General features: G+C 32.7%; 2 protein-coding genes across 7 annotated transcripts in view; one reads left to right on the plus strand and one right to left on the minus strand.

Annotated features, from left to right (window-relative positions):
• The first annotated feature begins 1,050 nt into the window (after positions 1-1,050).
• Positions 1,051-14,916, plus strand: LOC125076130 (delta and Notch-like epidermal growth factor-related receptor). 2 transcript variants are annotated; one of them, XM_047688145.1, is made up of 12 exons: positions 1,051-1,251; positions 1,928-2,529; positions 3,993-4,195; positions 4,414-4,586; positions 4,915-5,033; positions 5,115-5,268; positions 6,186-6,440; positions 10,235-10,377; positions 11,167-11,289; positions 12,344-12,446; positions 12,896-13,074; positions 13,492-14,916. In XM_047688145.1, the coding sequence occupies exons 2-12, from the start codon at positions 2,023-2,025 to the stop codon at positions 13,699-13,701; spliced, it is 2,169 nt and encodes a 722-aa protein (XP_047544101.1). In that variant the 5' UTR covers positions 1,051-1,251; positions 1,928-2,022; the 3' UTR covers positions 13,702-14,916. The 2 variants fall into 2 exon arrangements, with proteins under 2 accessions (XP_047544101.1, XP_047544190.1); XM_047688234.1 differs by having other exon boundaries at positions 4,002-4,195.
• A 462-nt stretch (positions 14,917-15,378) lies between these two features.
• Positions 15,379-26,392, minus strand: part of LOC125065481 (protein grainyhead) — a 93,835-nt gene continuing 82,821 nt past the window's right edge. For 2 of the 5 annotated variants that reach the window (XM_047673478.1, XM_047673396.1), the window contains 8 exons: positions 26,094-26,205; positions 22,805-22,899; positions 21,476-21,532; positions 19,823-19,921; positions 19,270-19,607; positions 18,929-19,130; positions 18,333-18,397; positions 15,379-17,971 (listed from right to left, as the gene is read on the minus strand). In XM_047673478.1, the coding sequence (XP_047529434.1) occupies positions 17,830-17,971; positions 18,333-18,397; positions 18,929-19,130; positions 19,270-19,607; positions 19,823-19,921; positions 21,476-21,532; positions 22,805-22,899; positions 26,094-26,205 (1,110 nt within the window). In that variant the 3' untranslated portion in view covers positions 15,379-17,829. The remainder of the gene's footprint in view (positions 17,972-18,332; positions 18,398-18,928; positions 19,131-19,269; positions 19,608-19,822; positions 19,922-21,475; positions 21,533-22,804; positions 22,900-26,093; positions 26,206-26,392) is intronic. The other 3 variants (XM_047673223.1, XM_047673152.1, XM_047673309.1) reach the window with 3 other exon arrangements.

Here is a 26,392-nt window from a genome sequence, read left to right on the forward strand (position 1 = left end):
ATTTATTAATAATACATTAAATTTAAACATGATTCGGAATAGATTTAAATTAAAAACCTTTCGGATTCTATAAAGATAATGTAATAGTTTCTTCATTTCACTTTAATTTTAGATATATTTAATATCATCGAACAGTAAATTAGTATTTTAATTATAATTAAATTAATTATAATAATATGGAAATGAAGTTTTGAGTGGCCAATTACTGAAAGCGGCCAGTTACACCTGGATTTACCCTACTTTTTTGATTATAGTTTTACAAATACTTAATTAGGGAGACTGTTCAAATAATTGATAACAGGTACTGAATAGTTATTTGGAGGAATTGCATACATTTTTATTTGGCAGATTGTCTGATGGGAGTGCTGCTCGTTTATCAGCTCGGCAACATAACTTTTCTTTATTGCTTCGCGTGCCTAACAAATCTCTGGAGATTATCATTGTTAGTCTGATTTAAAAAAAAAGAAAACTTCCAAAATATCATAAGTACCCTACCCTACTAAAGTTTTTATTCTGTAAATAGTTACCTAATAATATTTTGTCTTACATAATCATATTTTGAACGTAAAAGTTTGTCAAATTTTATTTCTAAGTGAAAACAATGAAATGGCTCGGATTATCTAAATAACTGACGATTAGGTAAATCTATAATAAGTATTATAAGTTCTAGCTGTATCGTCCATTATACTTAATCATCATAATTTTTTATCGGAGGTTAGGTATGATAAAATAATGTTGATATAAAATGTATATAATATTTAAAGCAATAGTAGGTAGTTACCACAACAAGCTTGTAAAATGTTTAATTATAAGTTCACCTTTTGCTATATAATTTGTATGGTATAAGTTAGAAACAAACAAACTTTAAGTCCTAACCGTTAAGATAACTTAAACGTAACAGCCTGTGGCCTTGAGTTCAGTCACGTTAAAGAAATCGTTGATATTACGGGCATGGAGTAAAACTAAGTAAAGATAGAGGAGTAGCGGGGGCGCAAGGACGCGGCGGGGCGAGGCACGGGCAATCCGCCCTCAGTGCCACGGAGGCTGCAGGCTACGACGCCGCCCGCCCTGTGTCGCGTTTTCAACCTGTCATAACACTTCTACATCCACTTATTGTTTTTATTCTTATAGTATTTTTAAATGTAAAAAAACAAAATTGAATCACAAGTATAATATGAATAAGTGTTGTGCAAAAAGTTGTTGTTAGCGATTTATGCTGTAAGACCGGATGAAATTAATATCCTTTTAGATGTAAGCTCGATTTAAGTTCCATGCATATGTATATTTTATATAAACGCTTATAATTATTGTGATAGTGTATAATATAAGTTTATTTTGCAGAATTATGTTTTTTTTTATAATATGTAAATTCATACACATTCCATTTATAGTACCTATCAAAATATAGGCTCGTTCGTTTGGTTTTTTTTTTGAAAATTTATAAGATATTTTGGATATAATTATTATGTCTGACTATTTATTATTTATATGCTTTATTTTATTTTTATAGTGTAATAAACAATATGTAGATTAACAAACAATAGTTATATACGTTTAGATAATCGTCGACTAACATTTTATTACGAAATTAGGTTTTCGAGATTCCTCTTTTTGGTATCCTCGCTTCGATTTGAAGAGGGTGTCCCCTCAGTAGAGACAACAGCTTTCCAATTGTAGATATTTTGACTTAGAAGTTCGCACCTGTGTCTATTGATGACGAAAGCTTTCGGGACAGCATTTAAATATTCATTATAAGGGCTTTTTGTAATGCCATTAGACGTTTTTATGTTTTTTGTTATTTTGCTACTTATACATAATAATAAATCAATGTATATTAATATAATTATATAACATACATTTAATCGTGAAACGTTTATAAACAACACTATATTTATTAATATTTAGAAATATTGGATTGTTTTGGCAGGAGATGCAGTCCACCGTTTACCGTTGAACCAGTGCCAAACAAGCCTAGGACATTAAAAATGCTGTAATTACAATACGCGCTTTAAATAACCAGATATGATTTATACGATGAACGTTGTACCAATTTTGGTATTATATTTTTCGGTTACTGTTACATGTTTTGGTGATATAAAAGTTAATTTGACGAACGAAATCAATGTAGTGCCTACATCACTAACTCCGACCACTTTGTTAGCCACTGCTCACGAGCTCACCCAGTCTACTAAGGCTAGCGTAAAGCTATTAGAGACTACAGAGCCACTCAGTCTAGCTGCTCTGACAACAAAAGAAAGCGCTAAAACAACGAACGAAAACGTTACTACAGAGAGCCCGACCACGATTCGCAAAGTAACAACTCAAGTGTACGATAGCACAAAAGGCTCGCTGAAAAGTGCAAGAAGGCAAAAGTTAAACACTACATCTAGTGCACTTGGGAGTGCAGTACATTCTTCAACGCGGCTACAAGATCGCCTAGGGGCTTTAGACTGTGATCTACCCGTATTGCCAAGAGAGTCGCGTTTGTGGCGAGGCAATGAGACACACGAGCTTAATTTACCGGTCACCGTAAGTTTTTAAAGATATTTTTAATTTATATTAATCTATAATGTTAAATGGTTAATTTTATTTTGTAGTTTAGTAATAATATGTTTACATTTTTTTTACTTTATTCTTTCTATCGGATATATATTTATTTATTTATTGGAAAAGTGACACCATCAACTTATCACTAAGCACTTAAAATTAATATCTGACTTGGGTAACAAACAAAGTGATACGTCTTTAAAGGTGTAAACAACATTGAGGTATTTGTAGGTTTAGTTAAGCAAGGCACAAGTTTTGTGATAATTGAGGGAATATTATCTAAATGTTCCTTCCACCTTCGTTGCGCAGCAAACAACGGAAGCTACAATGTTATGTTGCTCGTGCCTCGTTTTTAAACACAGAAGTATAAAGTTTGGCAGTACAAGTACTCTTTAAAAGTAATGGCTGTTATCTTCCCTTACCAACTTGCATACATCCTAACATCTTGTATATATTATTGTATCTTGTTACTCCTACAAAGAAACAATATAATTGTTGATAAAATAATATGTCTTGCGATATATTTTTAGCGCAACTAAGGCAAACATATACGCCTCAAATCATCAAGCGAAAAAGGTTTTCTACTTAAATAATTTCAGACATTAAAAAAAATGTCGTGTCCCCATTTCAGTTAATAATCCTAAGTGTGGTATTCTAAGCTTTAGCAGAATAAACGTATAAAGATTTTTTTTTCTCGTAATACATATGTATGTTTTTACATATGAATACATGTACTATATAAAGTTATTTGCAAGGTAATATATTTGATTTTTGTTTTATTTTCTTACAACACTTTACATCAAGTAAAGTTTAATAAAGTTACCTAAAACGCGTCAACAATTTTTGAGCGCCTCTATGATGGAATAACTGATACACGTAATTACGTAAATCATTTATTTATCATTATTACCAACGTCGAGGTTAACATAATAACTTTACGAACATTCTTTATCTATCACAGATATTAACAAAATAACATAATAATACCATAGCTACCTGTAGATATATAATGATAAAGTTTTAAATTAAATTATATTTTTATCATTCAAATATTAAATTATGCACGCACGAAAACTTAAAATAATTGTTGTGTTGGTAATGACTAATGAGTTTCAAATTATACATCATATTATAAATGTATAAGCTTTATCATATAAGTACAAGCTTATTTACTGGTATAACAAAGTAAAATAAAGCTACAATAAGAACCAGATTTATAACAATTATGCGCTACAAAAGAAAATTAACATTGAACTTTAACATTAGCTAGAGACGGAGCATAAATAACAATATTATGTTGCCTACGCTCCTATTTGCAAATAGAATTGCATGCACTTTAAACTATAAAATAAATATACCTGACTATAAATTACATACCTACTCATATGGTTTTTTCTAATAATTTTATCATGACCAGTAATATTTGTGTAATTTTTTTGATATGGATGTCGGAGGAATGTATGAGCGGTCGCGGTGAACGCGAAGAGGATTGTTCTCCGGTTATCGTGTCATGGGAGGGATCTGCTGACATTCAAAGTGGTGATATCCTTATCGTCCGCATCGCATACTTTACTCCAGTTGATACTTCAGTTAACATCGATGGTGCAAATGAAACAACTGACACGAACTCTTCACATAAAGAGGATAGGTGGGTTCATACATATTAATAGAAAATCTATACCTGGTACAGAGGATTATTCAGTGACCCGTAGCGGTGGCATGATGCTTTAAACATTTATATATATATTTATTGTAATGTAGGACGAATATTTAAATTGATTGAATTTATATTTTGAAATATATGCCATTATAATCAGAAAATATAATGGAACACTATTTTCGTTGTTCAAAAAATATTCTTTATAGATCACACCATGCTATACTCCAACCTGCAGTGTATCAAGTAACGAGGCAAGGTCATGAACACTGCGATGTGTCTGACGGAATGTTACTTGATATTACACCTCTCGACGAAAAGGCTGCGAAAATTTTTACACTTTACGATAAGGACCTTACAGAAGGCGTGAACTTGTTAATAGGTGAGTAAGTGAGAAGGTACCTTTACCATGAAGTTTTATATTTTGCACAACTAACATTTTTCGTACTATGTATTCTTGTGAAATATTGCCGCAAAAACTAAAATATTACTAGGCAACCAAACAAAACATCGATTAGTAAAATCAAAATATATCAAAAATATATCTGTTTTAATACTATTATAAATACATCTTAGTCAATAAAGTACAAAATTTATATTCCGTGAAATTAAAAGTACGTTTAGTAAGTACTTACTTTTCGGTATTTGCACTGTGAAGCCACCAGGTGAGGTATTTGTATCATTAGGAGACAGTAAAAATGTTTTTACAGTTGTATCCGAGAACTGGGGATCCCATTGCGTCCGGTTGAAGGTAACCGTAAAATCGGATAACTGCGGTGAATCTCAAGACTGTTCTGGAAAAGGAGTTTGCTATACTAATGTTTCTATGGTAAGTCAATAAATCATAATATATTTAAAGGGCATTCATTTATCACGATACAATGAAGAGATTTATAAATATCTGCTATAGGAAGGTTACGAGTGCCAGTGTTGCCTAGGATACGTTGGGCCGCACTGTGAAGACAGGGATGTGTGCTATCCGTCACCGTGTTTGAATAATGGCATATGTGTCGACCTCACGCAACCTCTAAATGGCGCAAACTATCATTGCTTATGTCCATATGGTAAATATCCCTCGATAAATATTTTTGAAGTTTTATTCAAAGTTAAAATTTTATTGTTTTATTCATTAAATAGAAAAATCTCATAATAGAACACAAAAGATGTTAATAATAGAATTAGCTTAATTTTGTTTTTATAGCTAACTTAATAGAATGTTTATGTACACGAAACTTTCTTATTTTTCCTCTTACCTACAAAAGCGCCAACATTTCGAAGGAATTAAAGAACTTTAATTTCATCCGAGCATATTAAAGGCAATTTAGCTGTACCAATCTATATTTATCTATATCTTTACCAGTTGCAGTTTTTGGAAATTATTACGATATAATATATTTTGTAGTATATTTAGCGTAGTACTATACATCAGATCATTTTTGAGTTGGCTTAAGAAAATATATCGGTTTAGATTTTATATAAATTTTATTTCAACAGAGACATACATATATATGTATATATATATATATATAGTAAAGATAGTAGCATAATTTATAGACAATCCTTAGTTTTTATGATTTCAATAGTTATAACTATCTTTATTACTACATTTTATTATATTTCTATTTCTTATAATGTTAAATAATAAATTAATACTTACGGCTATTTAAAATTTAATGTTACGTAATCAAAGATTCGTAAATACAATTCGTATTTGCGTAATCGCACACCTAATTAGCTACGCGGTACCCTTAAAAGGTTTACTTAAATTCGAATAGCACCGATAAATTTATTTTGTCCATATTAAGCTGAAAGTTAATTTTATTAATTAATCTTGGATTCGAATTACCTTTAAGTTATACCTGCGTAATTATTTTTAATATATTTCTTATTAAATCATTAATTGCGGTGCCCAATGAAAATAATTGTTCTTTATTATGCTAAAATAACATAAATCAGTTCTTAAAAATATAAATATGTGTAGGGTTTACTGGAAGAAAATGCGAAAAAGATCCATGCTATTCAGGACCTTGTATCAATGGAGGATCATGTATGAGTATGGCAATGAATGGATCCACAACTTTTCACTGCGCCTGCACTGAACAGTGGACGGGATCTAATTGCGAGCTTCCCGTTACTGGAGGCGCATGCGCATCTAATCCGTGCAATAAGGGTATTTGCGTGGAACAAGTTGATAATGAAATAAAAGAACAGAAATATCGCTGCTTTTGTAAGCCAGGTAAGGTTGATCACTTTTTTAATAAACATTACATTAGCTTACCATATTAAATGTATTATAATTCAAATAAAATCAGTGTGTTTTTTTTATTTTTAATCTGTTCTATGCATTCTAAAATATATTGCACTTATTTGGTTGTAACTTTTAAGATGATGGTGTTTCTAGATACTAACATAAACATAATTTTAAGACATTTATAGTTTACCAAGTGATAGTATATTTATTATAATATTTATCCATTGTTTAGGTTTTTTCATTACGTGAAACAAGACGCTGTTTCATATAAAGTAAGCATAAAATATTTGATGCATAAATGCAAAAAATATCTCAAATCACGTATGTTATAATTAATAACAGCACTTAAAATACTATAATATTTTATTTTGTAACCATATTTCTTTTTATCTTATTAAAATTTAAGCTGTTTTTTTGTTATATAAATATTTTAAATCAGAATGTTTAATTTAGAACAGCTTAAATGTAATAATAATACCCTATAACGAATCTGCTAGTAGCCATGTTATTACACGTAATTTCTAAATTATATTGGACAATAAGAGTCACGGAAAGCAAAAAGGGTCAGGATATAGTGTAATAAATTGTTCAAACTTAGTCAATTACAGTCAAACCGACGAAGATCCGGGTAGCAATATTATTTGGGTTATTAATATGAAACGCTTTTGGAGGGTTGCCCACTAGCTCTCTCCGAATAACTTCTCATTAAACGTCTTTTTTAAAAGTGCCATTGAGACAAATTAAAGTAATGAAAACTATAGCAAAACATTTTATCATTATGTTAATACAAATATACATTTATATTAATGAAACTTAGATAATAAAAAAGCTTGTTTATATATATGATTCAAAATAGGTACTTAAAATTTCATTGGAAGTTAGATATATATTTTATGCTATTAGTAGACGTATGGGCATATGAGCTAACTGATACTATGTAGTCACCCCTGCTTATGGGAAGTGTGTAATGTCTATGGACATTGGTGCCATAAGATAGCCATTCTTTACATAGCCATACCATGACCAACCTTGGGAACTGAAATATTATGTCTGTGCCTATAGTTAGACTGGTTTCCTCATCCTTCAAAACGAAATATAGCAGCAATATAGCTGCTTTGAAGTAGAACATATGATAAGTGGCTGGTAGCTATCGAGACAGGTTTGCACAAAGCCCTACCACCAAGTAAACTTAAAAATTACTTACTTTCTTGCCAGAAATGTCTTTTTGCTAGAATATAGATTCTGAATCGGTTGCGAAAATGTTTCTTTGAATAATACATTATATTTTGATTTTGAATACATAATTAAAACTCACGCACAAATTAGTATCAGTGTGCATTTTTTATGTTTAAACTATAAATATTATTTATGTATAGGTAAGTATGTACTCATCGACGATGTAAATATATATAGAAATGTTTTTATCGTTGCTAAGCAGCCTGGCCTGAATTAATCAAGACAGTTGTTTTTCCGCCATCAAAGGAAATTTACGAGGAACGAGGGCAAACAGTCCCTTGGGATGAATACGTAAAAGCAACTTTATGAGTTACCTAGTTACATTTAGGCATATAAAGATATTTATTTAATCCTTTATTTTTATCATCCTAATTTTTTATAGATGAAGTTAAAGTGAATTTAGGAATTTTCCACATATAGTGAAAAAAAAACTTCGTAAAATTGTTTTGTATTTAGTTTGTCGACACGATTGTATAAACATACGTTTATTTGTATCTTAACTATTCAAGAACTTGCAATGAAATAAATATTTAATGATAATTCATAGTATATAGTTTATTTATTACATCAATATACAATTATTCAAAGAGTTCTTAAGTTCATAATTCCACCGTCCAATATTCTGTTCGCCCTCCACGTTCAATCGATATGAAGCTTTCTTATTGTGTTTTTGGCATATTGCCATTTTTTAACTCTCATCCGTAAAAGTCGAGTAGCTTTAAAATTTACGATACATTATTGGAGCGATGAAAGGAATGCAAATAATAAAAATACGAATTATATAATATTATATTATTTATTATCACTTTAATAAACGGTTCATATTCCGTATACGATGTCAAAGAACTAGAGTAGCCTAAACTAATATTTTTTTGTTATTTATGTGTTAGGTACGTATGGGCCAAGATGTAGCCGATGATCACAGGTTCAAATACGGGATAGCTTCACGAAATTTTCATGTGCTTTATATACCTGTGTTATTAATCAATTTCGTGCTTGGCTATAGGGGGAAACATTGTGAGAAAACCTACAGCATCAGAAACAAGTTATATATATTCGATCTAGAGCAGCCTGTTGGAATATATGTACTTCAAATATTTTTCTTTCCCTTTCTTTAAGAATAGTAATCTACTAATCACATTGTCCTAAAAAAACGATTTACGTCTCCCTAACATCATAAATACTGCTAATCTTAATGTGTCGACCCTTCTTTCCAAGCTACAGACCATTCCACTTAACTAAGTGAACGAACTCTTTAGTAGACTTCATTTAATAGAACAAAATTAACTTGAGACTAATATGGATATTAATGGTATTCCGGATATTAAATCTGAAAATCTAGGGTTTGTTGGTAAACAATTATGCACTGTCATTTCTAAACCTACGAGAACAAAACACACACGAACCCGAGACCGGGTAAATACATTTAGAGGGTTTTTTCTATTTTGTTTCCTTGGCGTATTTTTGATACTAAGTCTATCAATTTTACTACAAGTCGTAGTAAGTAAATTTGTATGGTTGCCCATTATAAATGTGATACTGAACTTGAAACATATAATTTCATTCTACATATATTCTACAAGTATGTAGTAGTATAACACGTAGTTACTAAGTGTGTACATGTGTATGTTTCATGTGTGAGTTTTATAAAAGAGATAGAAATAAAATAATCTATTTTACAATTATTTCAAAGCTACGAAGACAAAATTAAATGTAAAATGGGACACACTATTTTTGTTTTCCTAATATCGTTGCTCTGTGTTTGTGTTGTTTGTGCATGCATTACGCGTAATAATTGCGTACATAATTAAACGAGGCGTGCCGTACTTACCTATGTCTAAATCAAATATTAAATTTTAATATGAAAAATGTCCTGTGTATAGTCCTGTGTCCTGTGTACGTTTAGTTTTTTAGGACATGTGAACAGTAAGAAAAAACCAAGTGATCTCGATTACAGCCAAGCTTTTAGCCTCCCTTTTCCACTTTTAGCTTTGCTAACATAATGTGTATACATAGAGCGCTTTTATGGGCTTCTGTATTAAGCCGCGATATCCGAGCCTGAGATATCAAGTCTCATGGGTTTTATTTATGGTTTAGTTGCTATAAAGAAACGAAAATATGTTATGTTTGCTTTGTAACGTCTAGGCCTAATATTTTTATATACAAATAACACATCTTTATTTCGTTCGATATACCTAATTTCTAAGAAACTCATTTAAATTGATGAATGAACTTAACATAAGTTAGTTTCCAAATTATTTACAAAAAGCCAATTAAAGATCGTAAGGAAATCACTTATTTTATTAATAAATTAATTAAAACCAGACCGTCCGATGCTTATGTTAATAAGTATAAATATGTAGATACTCAGTTTAATGATCAGAGATTTTTGTATAAAAAATTAATAAAGTTTAATCATCATTTACGTTTAACACATTTTCTTAATATGAACGTATATATTTATAGATTGGAACAGTAGAATATAAATATATATATAATAGTATATTATCTATTTACGAATAAAACTAGCATATATTATTTAGGATATACGGGCGACCAATGTGAGTTGGAATACAATGAATGTGAATCGTCACCTTGTGTGAACGGCGGCACGTGCACCGACCGCGTCGGCGCATTTGAATGTTCATGTGGACGCGGCTACACAGGCGACACTTGCCAATTGAAGGTGATTAAATTGATCTCTAAATCAATATTCTAAATATAAGGGCTGCTATTTAAAATCTTTTAATCGTCAAACTGTGAATCGTCATCGTCATTATGTATATGTGAATTATTTTATGTTCATAGATAAATTCGTAGCGATATTCAGGTGTTTAAAGCTTATATTAAAACAATAATAAAGAAGGCGTGTTATTCTAAAATTATATTAGGCGTAAAAGCTTTTTTAAATAATATATAACTAGTTATTCTAACTGTTATATAAGGGCGAAGATTCAAGTATTCGTTTTATTGTAAATGTTTTATGTAAGTAATTAAATAAATTGTCAAATAGTAAAGTAGATCTGTACCTAGTACTTAATATTATGTCAAATAATACCTACTTGAATAAATTACAGCTGACTTGATTTTATCAGATTTATTAAAATCAAGGTATTTTACCAAATATGGTCACATAATACTTTTCGACAACATTTAAATATTTTCGTATACTTTATATAGTATGTTATGGTTAAGAAAGCGTCTCGCTGTAATTTATTCAAGAGAGAGGAAGGGCGTTCTTTCGTTGATATATGCATTTAAAAGTAGAACGATGAAATTTAATTTAGTATGGAAAAAAGGTTTATTAAAAATTTGCTTAAATATAAAATTAATAATAAACTGTAATATATTAAGATAGTGTAAACCGAAATTAATGAATGTTTCATTCACTAATTAATAAATACTTGAAATTAAGAGCCACTAGAGTTATTTAAGCCAACGTTTTCCTCTCTTATGATATAATTATTTTCTATAGGTTGATCTTTGTTCTCCCAACCCCTGTCCTCCACAACGATATTGCACGGACCATGGAAATAGTTACTCTTGCGAATGTCCCAGTGGCTTTGTTGGAGAGGAATGCCACATACCAGCTACATCGGTAAGGTTCACGTTAATTTTTTTAACCGCGAAATTTAATTTCACGGTAATTAGGAAAAATATTAGTTTTTGTATGTCAAGAGTATTTTTTTTCAGTATGAGTTTCTGTACCATATTACTCATAACCGATGCGAATTTTAATTTCATTTAAAAACTTCGTGCTTGGCTTTTCGTTTTGAAAAATTAATTAGTTAAAATTTTGCCATTTTATAAAATATTTAATTAGGATTTTAATTTATATTAGTGGCCTATTGACCATAATCCATTGCTTAACAAACGAGACATGAGATTATAGAAGTGTAAGATATATTGTACCTATACAATTGCTCACATTTAATACTTGCTAAGATTCAAAAGTTTGGGTTAATATCTGCTACAAAACTTTATATGAATTTATGATTACTTTTCCATGTAATAATTATGAAGGTATTTCAAAACATTCGAAAGATCAAACAATTAGGCTGGGCTCGACGAAAACTTGACTTTTACAATAAAAAATCGAGGAAATATACATAAAAGAATGGGTTTGTGTTTTTAATTTTGACATGGGCATATTTAAACGTTGGCAGTAGAAACGTGAACTACGAATGTTTTATTTTATTTAATATAATTTATTGTAACTCATATTGTGTACATTTTAGCGTTCTGCACTCCTTTTTGTGCGCATAGGGTTACAATTTTTTCGTCACGTATTAATATAAAGCTATAGATCTATATCGTATGTTCTATTGCAGTGACAATAAACGTAACCTCATGTATGTGTTTCTGTATTAGAATCGTTGTTTCAAAACACATTTGAAATTGAATGTCTTTAAACAACGGAGAGATCTGTACAAAGCGCCCGCGTGTTATATTATTATTCTTGACTTGATTGTTTATTAGTTTACTAGAAGGCTTATAAGCATTGACTAAGCGTATAAAGCTTCTCTTAGTATACTGATATACAAACACTAATACATTTTACAATCAAAGTACATACATGGATATCGAGTTTTAGAGAGACAATTGGCTTTACTATACAGTATCAAACCATAACGTTCAATCTGTTCATACAGGCTTGCGATAACAATCCTTGTGCTCATGGCGGTACGTGTTGGAGTGGCGTGGACTCATTTTACTGTTCCTGCAGGCCGGGATATACAGGGAGACTTTGTGAAGGTTTGAATTACTATATATCTATTTATGCGGTGTAATGTTAATCCAAAACTAGTTTTCTATTGTGTTCTCTTTAGCTTAACGGTTTTAGTTTTTTGAATGATACACGTAAACATTTTCATAATACTCATCTAATTATGTTTTTAAGACTTAGGAAAATAATTTCTAACAATAATTAATTAATTCAAACTCAAATATTTGCTATGTTTTAGTGATCACATTAATAATGAAAATTATAACGAAAAATGTTTGTTTAAGCTGTTATTAAGTGCAATGAATATATAATCATAAACATCATACGCGTTGATTACTCAATCACATACCCGCCATTTGTTTGAAAGCCTCTTTAGTCACCTAATGGACTCAATTAACTCAATCGCAATCTACATAAAAATATCGTTTATATTTGACTACAGCAGGAATTAATAAGTTTATAAAACGAACATTTTCAGAGGACTTCATTCTAGAATCAGTGGTGGATGGTGAGAGTGAGTTAGGCACGGAGTCCCGTGGTGGCGGTGGCTCCGTTCGTGAGTTGCACTTGCCGCTCGGTCTCTACCACGACCGTCTGCACAACGTCTACATCGCGGCGGGAACCCTCGGCGCGGCTATTGCTATTGTCGGTGTTGTGGTAAGAATTACTGAAGAATATTTTATATTACGAGTATAATTGATATGTGATACATACTTATTGTCGTGGTAGGGCTTTGTACAAGACCGTCTGGGAAGGTACCACCCGCTCATTAGATATTCTGCCGCCAAGTAATACTTAGTATTGTCATGTTCCGCTTTGAAGAGTGAGTGAGCCAGTGTAACTACTGGCACAAGGGACATAACATCTTAGGTCCCAAAGTTTGTGACGATTTACCATCAGGTGGAACATTTACTCGTTCGCTTACCTAATATTATATATAATATTACTTAATTATGTTTATAGGATGACTTAGTAATTCTTCAGTCGAAAATTTTCTTTAATTTTCTCGTCTCACTGTACTGAAAACTTTATATAATATCAATATATTGTTTCCATGATGTCATATCACTTCAGGTGACAGCGTGTCACTGTCGAGTCAACAAGACGTACTCACGTCTGCTGTCCCGCTTGTCTCGCGTGTCGGAACCGGGCCCGCCGCACCACTGGCTGCAGGACAAGCGCGCCCCCGCCGCACCCTTTCATCCGCCCGCTGCGCTCGACACCACCGATATGTACTACACTCTCGACTTCAGCGATAGCCAGAGCTCCCCACTCATACAATAGCCATCACTTGCGAACTGTTCCGAAGGGGAACGGTTCAAAATACAAATATAACTTACTAACAGTCGGAGAGTTCGATTAGACGTACCGACATAAAGCAATAAACCTATGAAACGCTCGTTAGATCGTTTGTAATATTTTAATGTCTAAAATGCATTCGAGCCACTAGAGAGGCTTCACTCAATGTGCAAAATTATAATTCTGAAAAATATACAGAGGTGAAATATTTTGAAGTGCTATATGTGTTAGTGCTGATATGCAGGTATTTTATATGAATATCTAAACGAACATTTAAATGAATCGACGGTAAAGTTATTATTTTCGTGTGTGATTATAGTAATCATGCTACATGAAAGCTCAATAAATTGTCGCTTGAATCGCTTCTAGTACGATGTAGCGAAGCCATTAATGGGCCCCGAGAGTGGAGCTTGAAAATATAAGGATAGAACTTTCTAACTTTCATGTAATTTTAGAAAATTTATAAAATTAATTTTATTTACTTTAAAATTGAAAGTTCTATTGTATAAGTGTCGTGTTCGATTCACTTAATCGAACACGACACGTATACAATAGAACTATAGACACGTATACAGTAGAATTTTATGTGTATTTTTAATGTGTGTTAACGAACTTAAGAATCGGAATATTTTTAACTACAGGTTTCATATGATATTAATTTTAGTAATAGAACTGCTTATCAGATTAAAATCAAAAGTCGATAGAAAGTAAGGAGTGCTAAGTTTGTTAGTTTATTCTTGTGACATGTGATAGAAAAGTGGAATATAATTGATAAGTATTTGGTAAAATACCTGTCTAGTTGTATTTTTTTAATATTCATTATTATTAATGGACAAATGAAGTGCCTGCATAGTACTGAAATATTTAGGCTTTTCGCGCCTGAATATAGTATGTGTTTATATACGTAGTCGGTAGTACAGATGTTGCTGTACATCCTAATAACTGTCCACTAAGAACGCACAAAGTATTTATTATTACATCTTGTATAATATGAAAGGTATTCAAGATTGATAGTTTTTATATTTTCTGTGTAAACATTAATTCATCTATGAAAATGAATTCTTAGTGGATAGTAAGCGAAACGAAATGACTGACCTTCAGCATAGTTGCTTTTACTGAACTTATCTTTAAATCTTGTTCAAATTTTCTTCTTAGTCTAGATTATAGGAGATTCTACTTTTTTCTTTATTCAGTCATAGATTAAAAGAATAGATCGGAATTTCTCAAATATATTTCATCTTTATGCTTTTGTGGACTAAAGCTTTTTAATGTAAATTTGCGATAATTGTTGTTGTAAATCGTAATTAATAAAGTTTATTAAATGAAACATTTTTTAGTATTATTGCTTTTGTAGACGCATTCCATCATCCACAATGAATTAATATAAAAAAAAACCAAATAGGTACCTACATATGACAATCTTATGTCACTCTATAAGCTATATTTAGATACCTATTTAAATACTTTTAATGTTATTTATTTTTTTATCATGGTTTTATTCATTTACTTTGTAATTTTACTTTTATTATTATTATTTTTTAATATTAATATTATAAGGATAATGAGAATAAAAATACCATTTATGTTTTGAAGAAAAACATTTTTATTTAGATTATAAACTTTGATAAAAATAATTATATTAATAATATTTTTATGACAACTTACAAATATTCATATAAAAGAATAACGTAACATCTATTCAATTTAAACTTAAGTAGATTAAAATTTTATAACGAAAATGTGCTACCACTTTCGGCATGTGTATAATAACTAGTGTGACTATCTCCACGAGGCGGCGGATCGTGCGCGTGCGCCGGCGCGCCCGCGTCCATTTACTAAACCGATTTACGCCATCGTCCACTCCAATATACACACGTTTTATAGTTACTCTGATAAACTTAAGCATTGCACAACAACGCCGCGGCGCACCGGCGACGCCCCGAGAACACGCCCATTGAACTACTATACTGAATTACGTATTTTATTGCTACTGACGTTTGTGACTTATGACGAGATTCAGAATCACGATCTAACATCAATGTGAGTAAACATTAAAGCTGCACAATTTATAACCATAAGTACATAAATAAATATCATTATGACGATACGTATAAGTAAGTACAATATAACACGATGAAAATCTTAGAGTCCGCCCCGCTCCGAACTAAATGCAGACTTTGAGCAATGAAATGCATAAACTTATAACATTTATAGAGATTCCAAATTTCTTAAAATAAAGTGGGAAGATATCAACGAGTGAGTAAAAATGTTAATATAATATGGAAGATATACAACATGCGTCGGACGGATGTTCCGAAACACCGAACGCGGTTCGTTTTAGAAAACAAAACAACACAATACATAAAATACGTAAATACCGAAATACGTACCAAGTTTTATTCTAATAAAATTCGATTTTACTTGCAACATGCGTGAACAATAAAAGACCTATATTAAAATTCTTAACACTAAATCATCAAGTAATCTAAACTATGTCATAATATGGCAGTTATTCGAACCGTCCGCACTAGGCACAGCACTTAACATAATAACTATCTTGGGTGACTTTGTCTACGACCAATCCTTTTAAGGAACAGAACCTGGTTCTGAATTTTGAATTAATCGGTGGAGAAAACCTAACGTATCTTCTGAGTTGTCAGATAATAAAATATATTTTCTCAAATCGATCATCTGAGTTAAACTTTAGATTTAAAAGTCGGCGCGGATCGAAAATTAAAGTTCTGTGATAAATCTTATAAATACCTAAGTCTTGAACGGTTATATTCTATTCACATTATCAGTTGTCATGGCCCGATGACTTATGTATCGTAAAATAAAATATATCAATATCTATTATGAATAAAATTGTAACATTGTATGCAAACCACTCCCGCTTATGAATGTTAAAGTTGTTCTGATGGTCGACAATGAGACTGTTAATGACAAAATATTATATCTAGCGTTTATTATGCGAAGTAACAACATTGTCTCATTTAAAATTTTAATTTCTCTTAACTGTACTTTGATTATTCTTATTAATCATTTCCCTTTTCGGTTTTAAAGGCAGTATCACAAGATCGACCTAGATGACGCCAAATACGATTGATTTCATATCATTGTACTCTATATTCACACCTGGAATATTTCGTGCAGTGTTCATAACATGTTCTAGTTATGATAATATTTTTAAAATGGAAACAACATTGTGACTGATCTTACAACTAATATCAACTTTACTAAATGAATGAATTGAGCGAGCTTATAAAGCAAACTTATCCATATAAAACTTAACAAAGTGGATGGCATTTAATTTGACTTAACTCACTTACATTAAGATATAAAAATTAATTATGACAAAGGCACATTATTTTTCTTGTTTACTGTAGTAGTATTAATCTACAATATTACATTTGTGACAAGAACTTTCTTACTTTATCATCATGGCAAGATTAAAGGTACCTGTTAAACGATAACTACATAAATCTAGTATGATAACCGAGTGAATGGCACACACAATTTAATTCGGAAGCAGATCATTACGTCCTTTAACAATTCGTTTACTTATTCGTAACGATTATTCCAAAAAAAGAAGCCAATGTTCACACTACCAAATAAAACAATCGTTTTTCTCGGCCATTACTATCTTTTAAAATGTTTCGTAAGGCACTAAGAGATAGATATATATATACAAAATGGTCCCATCGCCGTTTATGAAACGGTCAACCACGATTTGTGACATTCGTTTTATTAATATAAACGTATCGTTGTTTTGATGTTTTTCCTTAATAGTAAATTTCAACCTGAGATCGACACTTTAGAGACAACCTTATTTATAAATAATGAGCACATAATACGGAATGTTATGACACTGAATTTTAACGTTCACCACATTAGACGTTACACTTCTAATTTTAAGAAAAGATAAATTAAGAACACGGATAGTGGTGAACATTGTCCGATGCAGACGAATATGTTGTTACTAGAAAGTCTATTACACTCTAGATGTATGCAACTATTATGTTTGTATAGAATTTTTACAGTATTTTCTTTTATAAATTTTCAATTCGTCTGCATAGGAATTGGGTAGAATTAAACGCGAATGCAGCACTAGCGTTAATGTTCTAGAGGCAACTCCACGAAGGTGATATCGTAGAGAGGCTCGTCTTCACTGGAGCTCGCTGGCCGCACTTCCAAGAGAAACAGGTCCTCGTTGCAATAGTATGCCAACATCTCGTCATCAATTTTGGCCGTAATCCTACAATAACGTTTTTGATAATTAGTCCTGGGAATGCACACTTCAATAATCAAGATAATAAAGAATAATTCCATTAAATATTAGATAACTAGTTAAGATATTAATATTGTATTTATGTAAACATTATTAATAAAAGGAATATATTACTAATGCCACTGCAATCATTAGGGGGAATTAAGGTCAGCTAGGGAAACGGATGATGATATTTAATACTAAGCAAACATGAATTCCTCAAGGGGTCTCTTCATATTACAAGCAAGTGAAGTTAGTGGCGCGCCCTCTGAACAAGCGAGGCAATATTTAACGCGAGGCGGCCGGTATGTGTCAACAGAACGTTTAGAGGCCAATGAAAACCACTTACCCTTTCTTGTTCTTTCGATAAAGATTATTAATTGCCGAACTTGAAATTTTGTACTTATTCTCAATCTGAAAATGAGGAGAAAATAAAACAAATTACAATGGGCCTTCTGTTTTTAAACCGAGACGTCTCGTCTAACGGATCTAACGATGGCTCGTAACCGGTCTAGTGGTTTCACAAGAACAAAAAAGTAAGTCGCGCGAGGAGTGCGGGATCCGGTACGGCGGCCGCGCGGGTGTTAATTACAACATGCAGTTATGATGATCGTGTGGATTGTATTAGACGGGGTTATGAAGCACCACATCGGTAAGAGCGCGACGCGGGCGGCGGCCGCGCGGCAGCCGCCCGCGACGCGGACGAAGCGTCTCGATTCCTTTCGTTTACGTTATTGCGGAAGTTAAAAGTCTTCCTAAACGAATATCGAATTACGAGTAAAAGAGAAAATTTATTATATCTCGTTTACTCGCGCTCTGCGGTTAGCCGACATCACCAAGGTTATTCTTGTGCTCACCGGGTCCTTGATACGTAACTTTGACTCGATTGTCTATCGGTCAATGTGACGTGTCAAGAGTTGCTGAGTGGTATGCGGTGGAACTTACGGCATGCAGAAGACCCTGCGTGGTGGGTGGCACCACGTGGAGTGGCGTGTACACGTCGTCAGTATCCTGACGGACATAGAGCATGACGCGTTCGCTGAGCGGCGGCGTAGACGTGCGCGCGCGCTTTCCGAGCACGCCTTCCAGTTCTAGAGAGTCTTTTCTGTCGCTATATGGTGATAATCCGCCTACATCCGATCGGTACCTGCATGGGTAAAAATAAAATAATGAAATCTCATGTAAAGTAATAAATATAAGTATTGAGTTACTTTCATATTATTTTTATTTTTGAATTGGTATTTGATTATTTTTTTTGTAAGAGTATATGTCTGTGGTATACTTACGCCGGTGCATCTGGTGGAAAGTGATTGTGAAACTTGAGCGCAGGTGCTTGAGGTTTCGCCGCATGTAACAGGAAAGGGGAAGCACCTTTGAGGTGAGCTTCGGCTAGAGCCGCTTCGTCGTGTCCATAGAATCCCTGTATGTCCATTCCTGTTAACTTATCGATGTCTTCAGCCGGACTGAACAACACTGGCGGTTTTGTTAAGTCAGCCATAGAGTAAAATTCGCTTCTTTCGGTCACCGGATGATAAATTTCATCTAACTTTTTTCTATTTGTAGCCGACATTTTTCTTTTCGCTGCTCTTCTTTCTTCGTCTCTTGTTTTTCTTTCAGCCCCCTTCAACGTACACATTAAATATGAAATGCTGATCATTACAATTTATTATTACTTCAATCGCTATTATGACTTATTAATGCAGCTAATTATAGCCACTGCTATAAGAATACTTAATATTCATAAATAAATTAATTTTATGTAATATTATAATTTTAGTGTGATATAAATGTACAATTAAATGCAAAATATTTAAAGCGACATATTATAATGATTCTTACTTTGTCGCAAAAAACTTTGATTTGGCAATATCCTCTATGATAAACTTGTGAGTCTCGTGGATCTTCAAAAGTGTCGATCTGAATATGTAGTGGTAAGCCCTGTAACCAAGAAAATAAAACAATAAATAAAATAAAACAGCGAAGGTATTGAAAGAGAAAAACATTTATATTTAAAAATATTTATATTTGTGAACAATTTTGCTACATTCTATGTATGTATATACACAGTGCAACCTTAATATAAGGTAGCTTAATATAACGAATTACTCGATTTGACAAATTCTTCGTAAATCCCTTGAATTGTCCATAAGAGTCAATGTAAAATATCCCTTTACATTACGAACATTTATGCGCACAACCTCTTTATAACGAATTTTCAACTATCAAGAAAAAGTAAAATACCTCTAATTAACGAAAATTGTCAACCCAGAACCTTCATATAAAGTTACCACCAAAATTTATTGTTACCTACCTCTAGCTAATATATAGCGTAAGTAATTGTTTTCATATAGAAAATACATACAGATATTTGATAAAAATGTGTAATCATTTATTAGTAGAAGTTGTTCGCTATAACAAGATAATTACGTAATGTCTATGTGAATAAATTTTTTTATCTCTTTATAACGAATTTTAGACCAATCTAACCTCAACATAACAAACCTCAGTTTAACGAATTACTTGATATAACGAATATTTACTTGTTCCCTTCAGATTTGTTATATAGAGGTTGCATTGTGTACGTAGATAGATATTATATATTTATACGCCTAAAGTTATTGTTCCAGAAATCAGGAATAAATAAACATTATTTGATTGCGTTTTTGTGAGACAATATTTTTGTAGCTACATCCCATTTCAATTTATTGCTTTAGTAAATCAAAGTAAACAATCAACAAACGCTATTTCACGCTTAAAATCTATTACTGCCTTAGCATTGAAACAAAAAACAGTTTTAATAAACGTACATAAGGGATAATTGCGTAAAATTCACGAATAAGGAAAAAATATGCACGTGTCTGAATCGAATCGCTTTAAAAACTTCTTAATTGCGTTGCTTCGAGGTCGTCGTTGCGGCGTCACCCCACAATCACGCCAAGCCAAGAGACGAATAATATAATAATGTGGTGAAAACGGCAATCGCAGTAGAACGATATTAGTTAGCGATTACCGAACGATATACCTAGGTATTTTTCGCGACGTTGATGACCTTACGTCAGTTGCTAGTTATCGGGTAGTCGCAGGCGACAAAGCGGTTACCGACCCCGAGCCTTGATGGCGGCAACGACGTATCGTAACGTTAATTTAAATACTTTCAGTGCCGCAAGTTCAATTAAAATTCTGGTATATAAAAAATGTGATTACATTTGTAGAGTAAGTGTATATTTTACTTCCCGCGTATTTATAACAAATAACGTGACTATCGGTACCTATCATCGCTTGTATTTTAAGTTGAAATCTATGCGTTAATCTTACGACTATACAATTATGTCTACAGTTGTATGCAAATGTAAACGTAAATATTTATTAACTTTGTTTTCCTTAATATTATAACTTACAAAGTACTAAATATATAAGTATATTCGATATGTTATTTATTCTTATTTTATTTTATAAGTATGAACTCACTTATACAGTAATAAGAATACAAACCTTCACTCCCTTCTGGCTACTGAAGTCCGTACTCAAACATTGTACAGCAATATTAATCTGAAAATAAGCATAAAAAATATGGTTATTCATATAGATTATATGGAATTAAACATTACATGATAGCTTGCAACATTTGTTATAACTAGAGGACGTAACATCATATGTGCTAAGTACCTACAGACGAGATTTCTACCTTACACACTTGGAATAAGGCGCACAAGTATAGACTTTTTATGCGAAGGGCAGTAAAAAGCTTTAAGTGACAAGTTGATTTTAATGAAACTTATTGAAGGTTCGACGTAAGTGTGTAATAGCGTAGCAAGTCGACGCCGGGAGGCGGTAACCGAGGCTGAACCGAGGCAAACTCATTACTGTGGTCTATGCAAATGACCCATCGCGTTTTTCCTCGCCGCCGCCGCTGCTACCGATCACTGTCAGGGTGCATATTATATGTCGCAAACTACTTGCATCCGCTACGGCTATTCTCAGCAATCGTAAATAATTATGAATATCGATAACCGATTATTCACGCTTGAATAATGTGCCCGAGTAGAACCAAAACCAATTTTAGAAAACGGCAAGCTGCAGCAACACACACAATTTCTGTTTTACGCCTTAAAGCTAAAATAGATAGATAGATACTGAAATATCGTGTTCTAATGCTGTAAATTTTGAAGTAAGTGACGTTTGCATTGTTAGACCTAATATTTAAAATAAATCTGTTCCGCCATAATACATTTATATAATGCTGTTTAAAATACAGACATTCAATAGCCTTTATCTTGTCTACAAAATTAATGAAAATCTCATATTAAATTGTTAGCCAGTTAACAGTTTTAAATCAAGGTAAATCAATTATGATAAATGTATCACCGGCGCAACTGGATACAATCACGTTTATATATATTATATTATAATATAAATGTGAATGCTTATTAAAATTCAAATATTTTAATTCTTGTAAGTTCAACCTAAGACATTTGGTCGTATATGAAAAAAAATATTTAAAAAAATGTACTCCGAAACCGAAGGCTTTGTCTCGTATATTCAAGAACGACGAATTTTTTTGCTTCATTTGCAGCAAACCCAAATAAGGTTGCAGGATTTTATTCTTTTTTCAATTAGTCCTTAATAAGTGTAATCAAATTGTGATCTGAATTTAAATTTCATAAAATAATGAGCTTTTTATAAATAATTTAAAGTACAAAGCGGTGTGTTTCATGTCTACTTTTGGCTCTGTAGGCATTATAGAATTATTTATTCCATTTGGAGAAAGCACGTAAACGCCAAACCAAAACATCGTATATATTAATCTTCATGATTATTTACCTTGGCTGCACTTTCAAGTGGGTTCCAGTAGACGGCAATAGCATTATGAGCTACCTCTTCGATGCAGCCGGCGAGTCCGATGCTGTTCTTCGTGTCTGTAACAAAACCACAAGTTGTCATTAATCTTGTCTTCAGGTAACTGTGTACTAATGCTTGCGGAGATTTCGATTAAGATATCAACGCACAATACGTCATCGGCGACGGAAATTTATTTGCGGGGCGTGAATAATCATGTGATAGGATCGTTTCATCGGCAATTGCTATGTTTTCATTTCTGTTAGTATGCAATTAGTATGCGCGGACCTAAATTCCTATCAGTCCCACCTAGCTAAACGGCGATAAATCAGCTTAAGATAATTTATTTTAATTTTAAAACTAAATGGAACTCAACCTTTTCAAAATTACTGTGATTTAAACTAAAATATGTCTTTATAATGTTTTTTTGCGTTTTAATACTCCATAAACCATTAGTTCCACTATAATAAGTTATCTTTAAGATTTGCAGGTGTTCAGGTAAATCAGCGCGCCGCCTTAAATAAGTCACAAGTTGATTTGTATTTTGTTACAGTTGTTTATTGCATTTTGGAGTACGAGGGCTGCATTAACAGACAGGCGGTGGTCGTTAGTGAGTAATCGTGGTGTGGCGCGGCGTGGCGTGGCACGGCGGACGGCGCGTGGGCGCGCTATCAGTCGCTCTGCAATCTGTGCGGGCGCGCGCCCCGCTGACGTGTTTACGAGCAACGGGAGGACCGCCGCCCGCCCTCACGCACCATATTGTTTAACAGCTTCTTACAAATTTATGAGTTGAAATGACATTGTTCTTATAAGAATTTACACCTCTCTACAAACTGCATAATGGTCACTTAGAAATTTTGCGTCTGTAATTTATTGCGCTTAATAGGAAGGTGGATTTCTTCTGATGGGAATACACACACTGATGTCTAAGTCTTATCTAATTTTAAGTAGTAACTATCAATTCTAGTTATTAAGTACTAATATATTTATTGAGTAACTTTTTTAATATAGAAAAAAGTTGAGGGCATGGTTTATAAACATATGCTTTGTTGTTTAAAACATAAAAAAATGTTAAAATAAGTAGTTTCAATATGGCACAACATTATTAATATCAGATAAATAGATAAATACTGAAAATATTGTTGTACTATTTGAACTTATATATGAAAATAAATGTATATTTAGTTCAAGGATTTTATTGCGTCAATATTTGTTTAAAAAAATAGCTGATGTTTTCGTCAATAAGTGTAAAATATGAGTCAGAATAATGCTGAGATTCTTTTATTATTTTCAAAACAGTACGTTTCAAGAGTCTAATTAGTAATCACTGAAGCGTGGTGTAATGAAAACTGACAAAAGAAATAAGTGGGTAAACCAAGGAGCTACGCTGCACTGAAACGGCCAGTGGACACGCGATACAAGAAGACACGTACGTAATCGGAGAAGGTATTGTGTAGAGGCGCAGTGCGTTGCGGCGCAGGACCTCTCCCCTCTTACCTCTCCCCTACGATTGCGAGTCTCCGCGCTTTCACACGCCTGCGCACAGGTGTCCAATATCGCCCTTGACGCTGCTTCCAAGTTCGTTGCATTTGTTAGACGTCTCCTCTATCGTAACATCATATAAACACCTCTTTTTGATGTTCATTTTATAAAAAGCTTGTTCTTTGTGTAGATTATTAAATTTTATGTATTTTTACTTACAAGTTATAACTAATTTTAAAACAAAAGCAATAAAGATAAAATGGCGTCAGCGTTATTTTAATATATGCAAACAATATACGTATACTATGCAATATTGTTCTCCATAAAACCTTTACTGAAACATACTCTATTATAGTAACCAAACGTTTTTAACTATGTTGATGCTAGTATACCCAAAAATGAACACGAAAGCAACGGAATTCCTACGAGTTTAGACATCATTATTCTATATAATAACACAACAAAGTAAAAAATAAAACTTGACTAACATCGAGATAAGCTAGAAACCTTGACATTAAACTTGGCCCGGCCGCGCGAATTAATGGCTTCCATGTTTTTATTTTCCTTGAGATTAAATTTATAGGCACTGCTTGTGGCCGCAGAGTCACTCATTACAAATGCTTTGAGTCTCAGCTAAGTAATGTTAGATCGTATAAAGTGTCATATATCAGCGCTGTTTATTTCAATAAGCATGTCAGAAGATTAATAAGCGACCATTCTGTTTATTACGCAATATTTTACCTAACTACTTAGCTTGAAATTTAGGTCAATTTTCATTTAACTTTACAACAAGTTTGTTTATTTACTGCTATGATCATATATATGATCACTTAATTTTTATTAAATGTTTTACAAATCTTATACTTAGTCGCTTAGTGTAATACAAAATTATTATCATTGTAGCAAAATACGGTACGCGGGCGCGGGAGGAGGTTCGCCGCGCAATTAACATGCTAATGAACGCGCTCCTCGATATCATCGCGGTAATTACGTCCGCGCGCGTCTATATCGTACCCTTGCTTATATCTTGACTCTTCATTTTAGACAACTCAGCAGATATCATGCGATCTGTTGCCGACTGACGGCTTTAAAATGCTCGTTATATATTTTAAATTTGTGTCGACAAATTCAATGGATGCTTTAACATCATTACTAGAACTGTGATTTCTTACGATTTCCTGTTTGTTACTCTTTTCTCGAGTTCATAAAGTCGGCTATCTATATTAAATATCGTTTTACTGAACCACTCTACCGGGAAATGGGAACGCAATGTAAGATTTTTAATTAGTTATTATGAAATGTTGTCATTATGTGAATGCTACGCTAGAGAGTAAGTAATAGAGACGATGTTATTCGATACCAAATGCGGCGCCACTGGTTTTATTTTTAGACGTGAGAATTAATAGATCGTTGTGGGGTGTGGAAGATCCACTCGTTGTGCGTTATTTATGCAAATGGCCTAACGACATATAATGGTGGGTAGCGTTGTGCATTTGCGTCTCCGCGGCTATCTGCCTCGCAGCACGGTAATTAGGTCCTGCGTGGCGAGCAAGTGCCGCCGCCCGGGCAGCCGACGCCACCGCACGCAACCTCTTCTACATGTTTCTATGTTGCCTCGAGCACGACTAACTATGTTTTTATAGTAATTTGAGCCCTTGTATTAGCTACCGTCTTAACATTTTACTCGCACACGACTCATTGTTTTCCAATTAAACTTCTTTACATAAACTTATTTTAATTATTGAATCTCACGCAATAATACTGTTGTAATATCTACTAAGTTTAAACTTACCGGCATCTAGTATCCTCTGCTTGACTGAATGTTGTCTGCCATGCCAAAACTGCCATGCTTTGATTTCATCTTCAGGTGATTTTTCTTCTCGGAACATAAGCATTACGACGCTCTACAACAAAAGTTAAAATAAATATACATGGATATATTCATACATAACTAATTATCTATAACATTTGTAGTATGGTATATATTTTTAATTACGCGAATGTCATCATTTGGTAATTACATTACTGCAAGGTTACGTTAATTGAATTATTTTAATATGACATGAACTTTGAATATTATTTCCATTTAGA

The sequence above is a fragment of the Vanessa atalanta genome, chromosome 1 (assembly GCF_905147765.1).
Source record: "Vanessa atalanta chromosome 1, ilVanAtal1.2, whole genome shotgun sequence".
NCBI classification, from domain to species: Eukaryota; Metazoa; Arthropoda; class Insecta; order Lepidoptera; family Nymphalidae; genus Vanessa; species Vanessa atalanta.

Coding starts and splice junctions, on each gene's coding strand:
- LOC125076130 (XM_047688145.1), top strand. CDS start 2,023: ATGATTTATACGATGAACGTTGTACCAATTTTGGTATTATATTTTTCG. Junction 2,530..3,992: donor AGCTTAATTTACCGGTCACC/GTAAGTTTTTAA, acceptor TTTTTGATATGG/ATGTCGGAGGAATGTATGAG. Junction 5,269..6,185: donor TCATTGCTTATGTCCATATG/GTAAATATCCCT, acceptor AAATATGTGTAG/GGTTTACTGGAAGAAAATGC.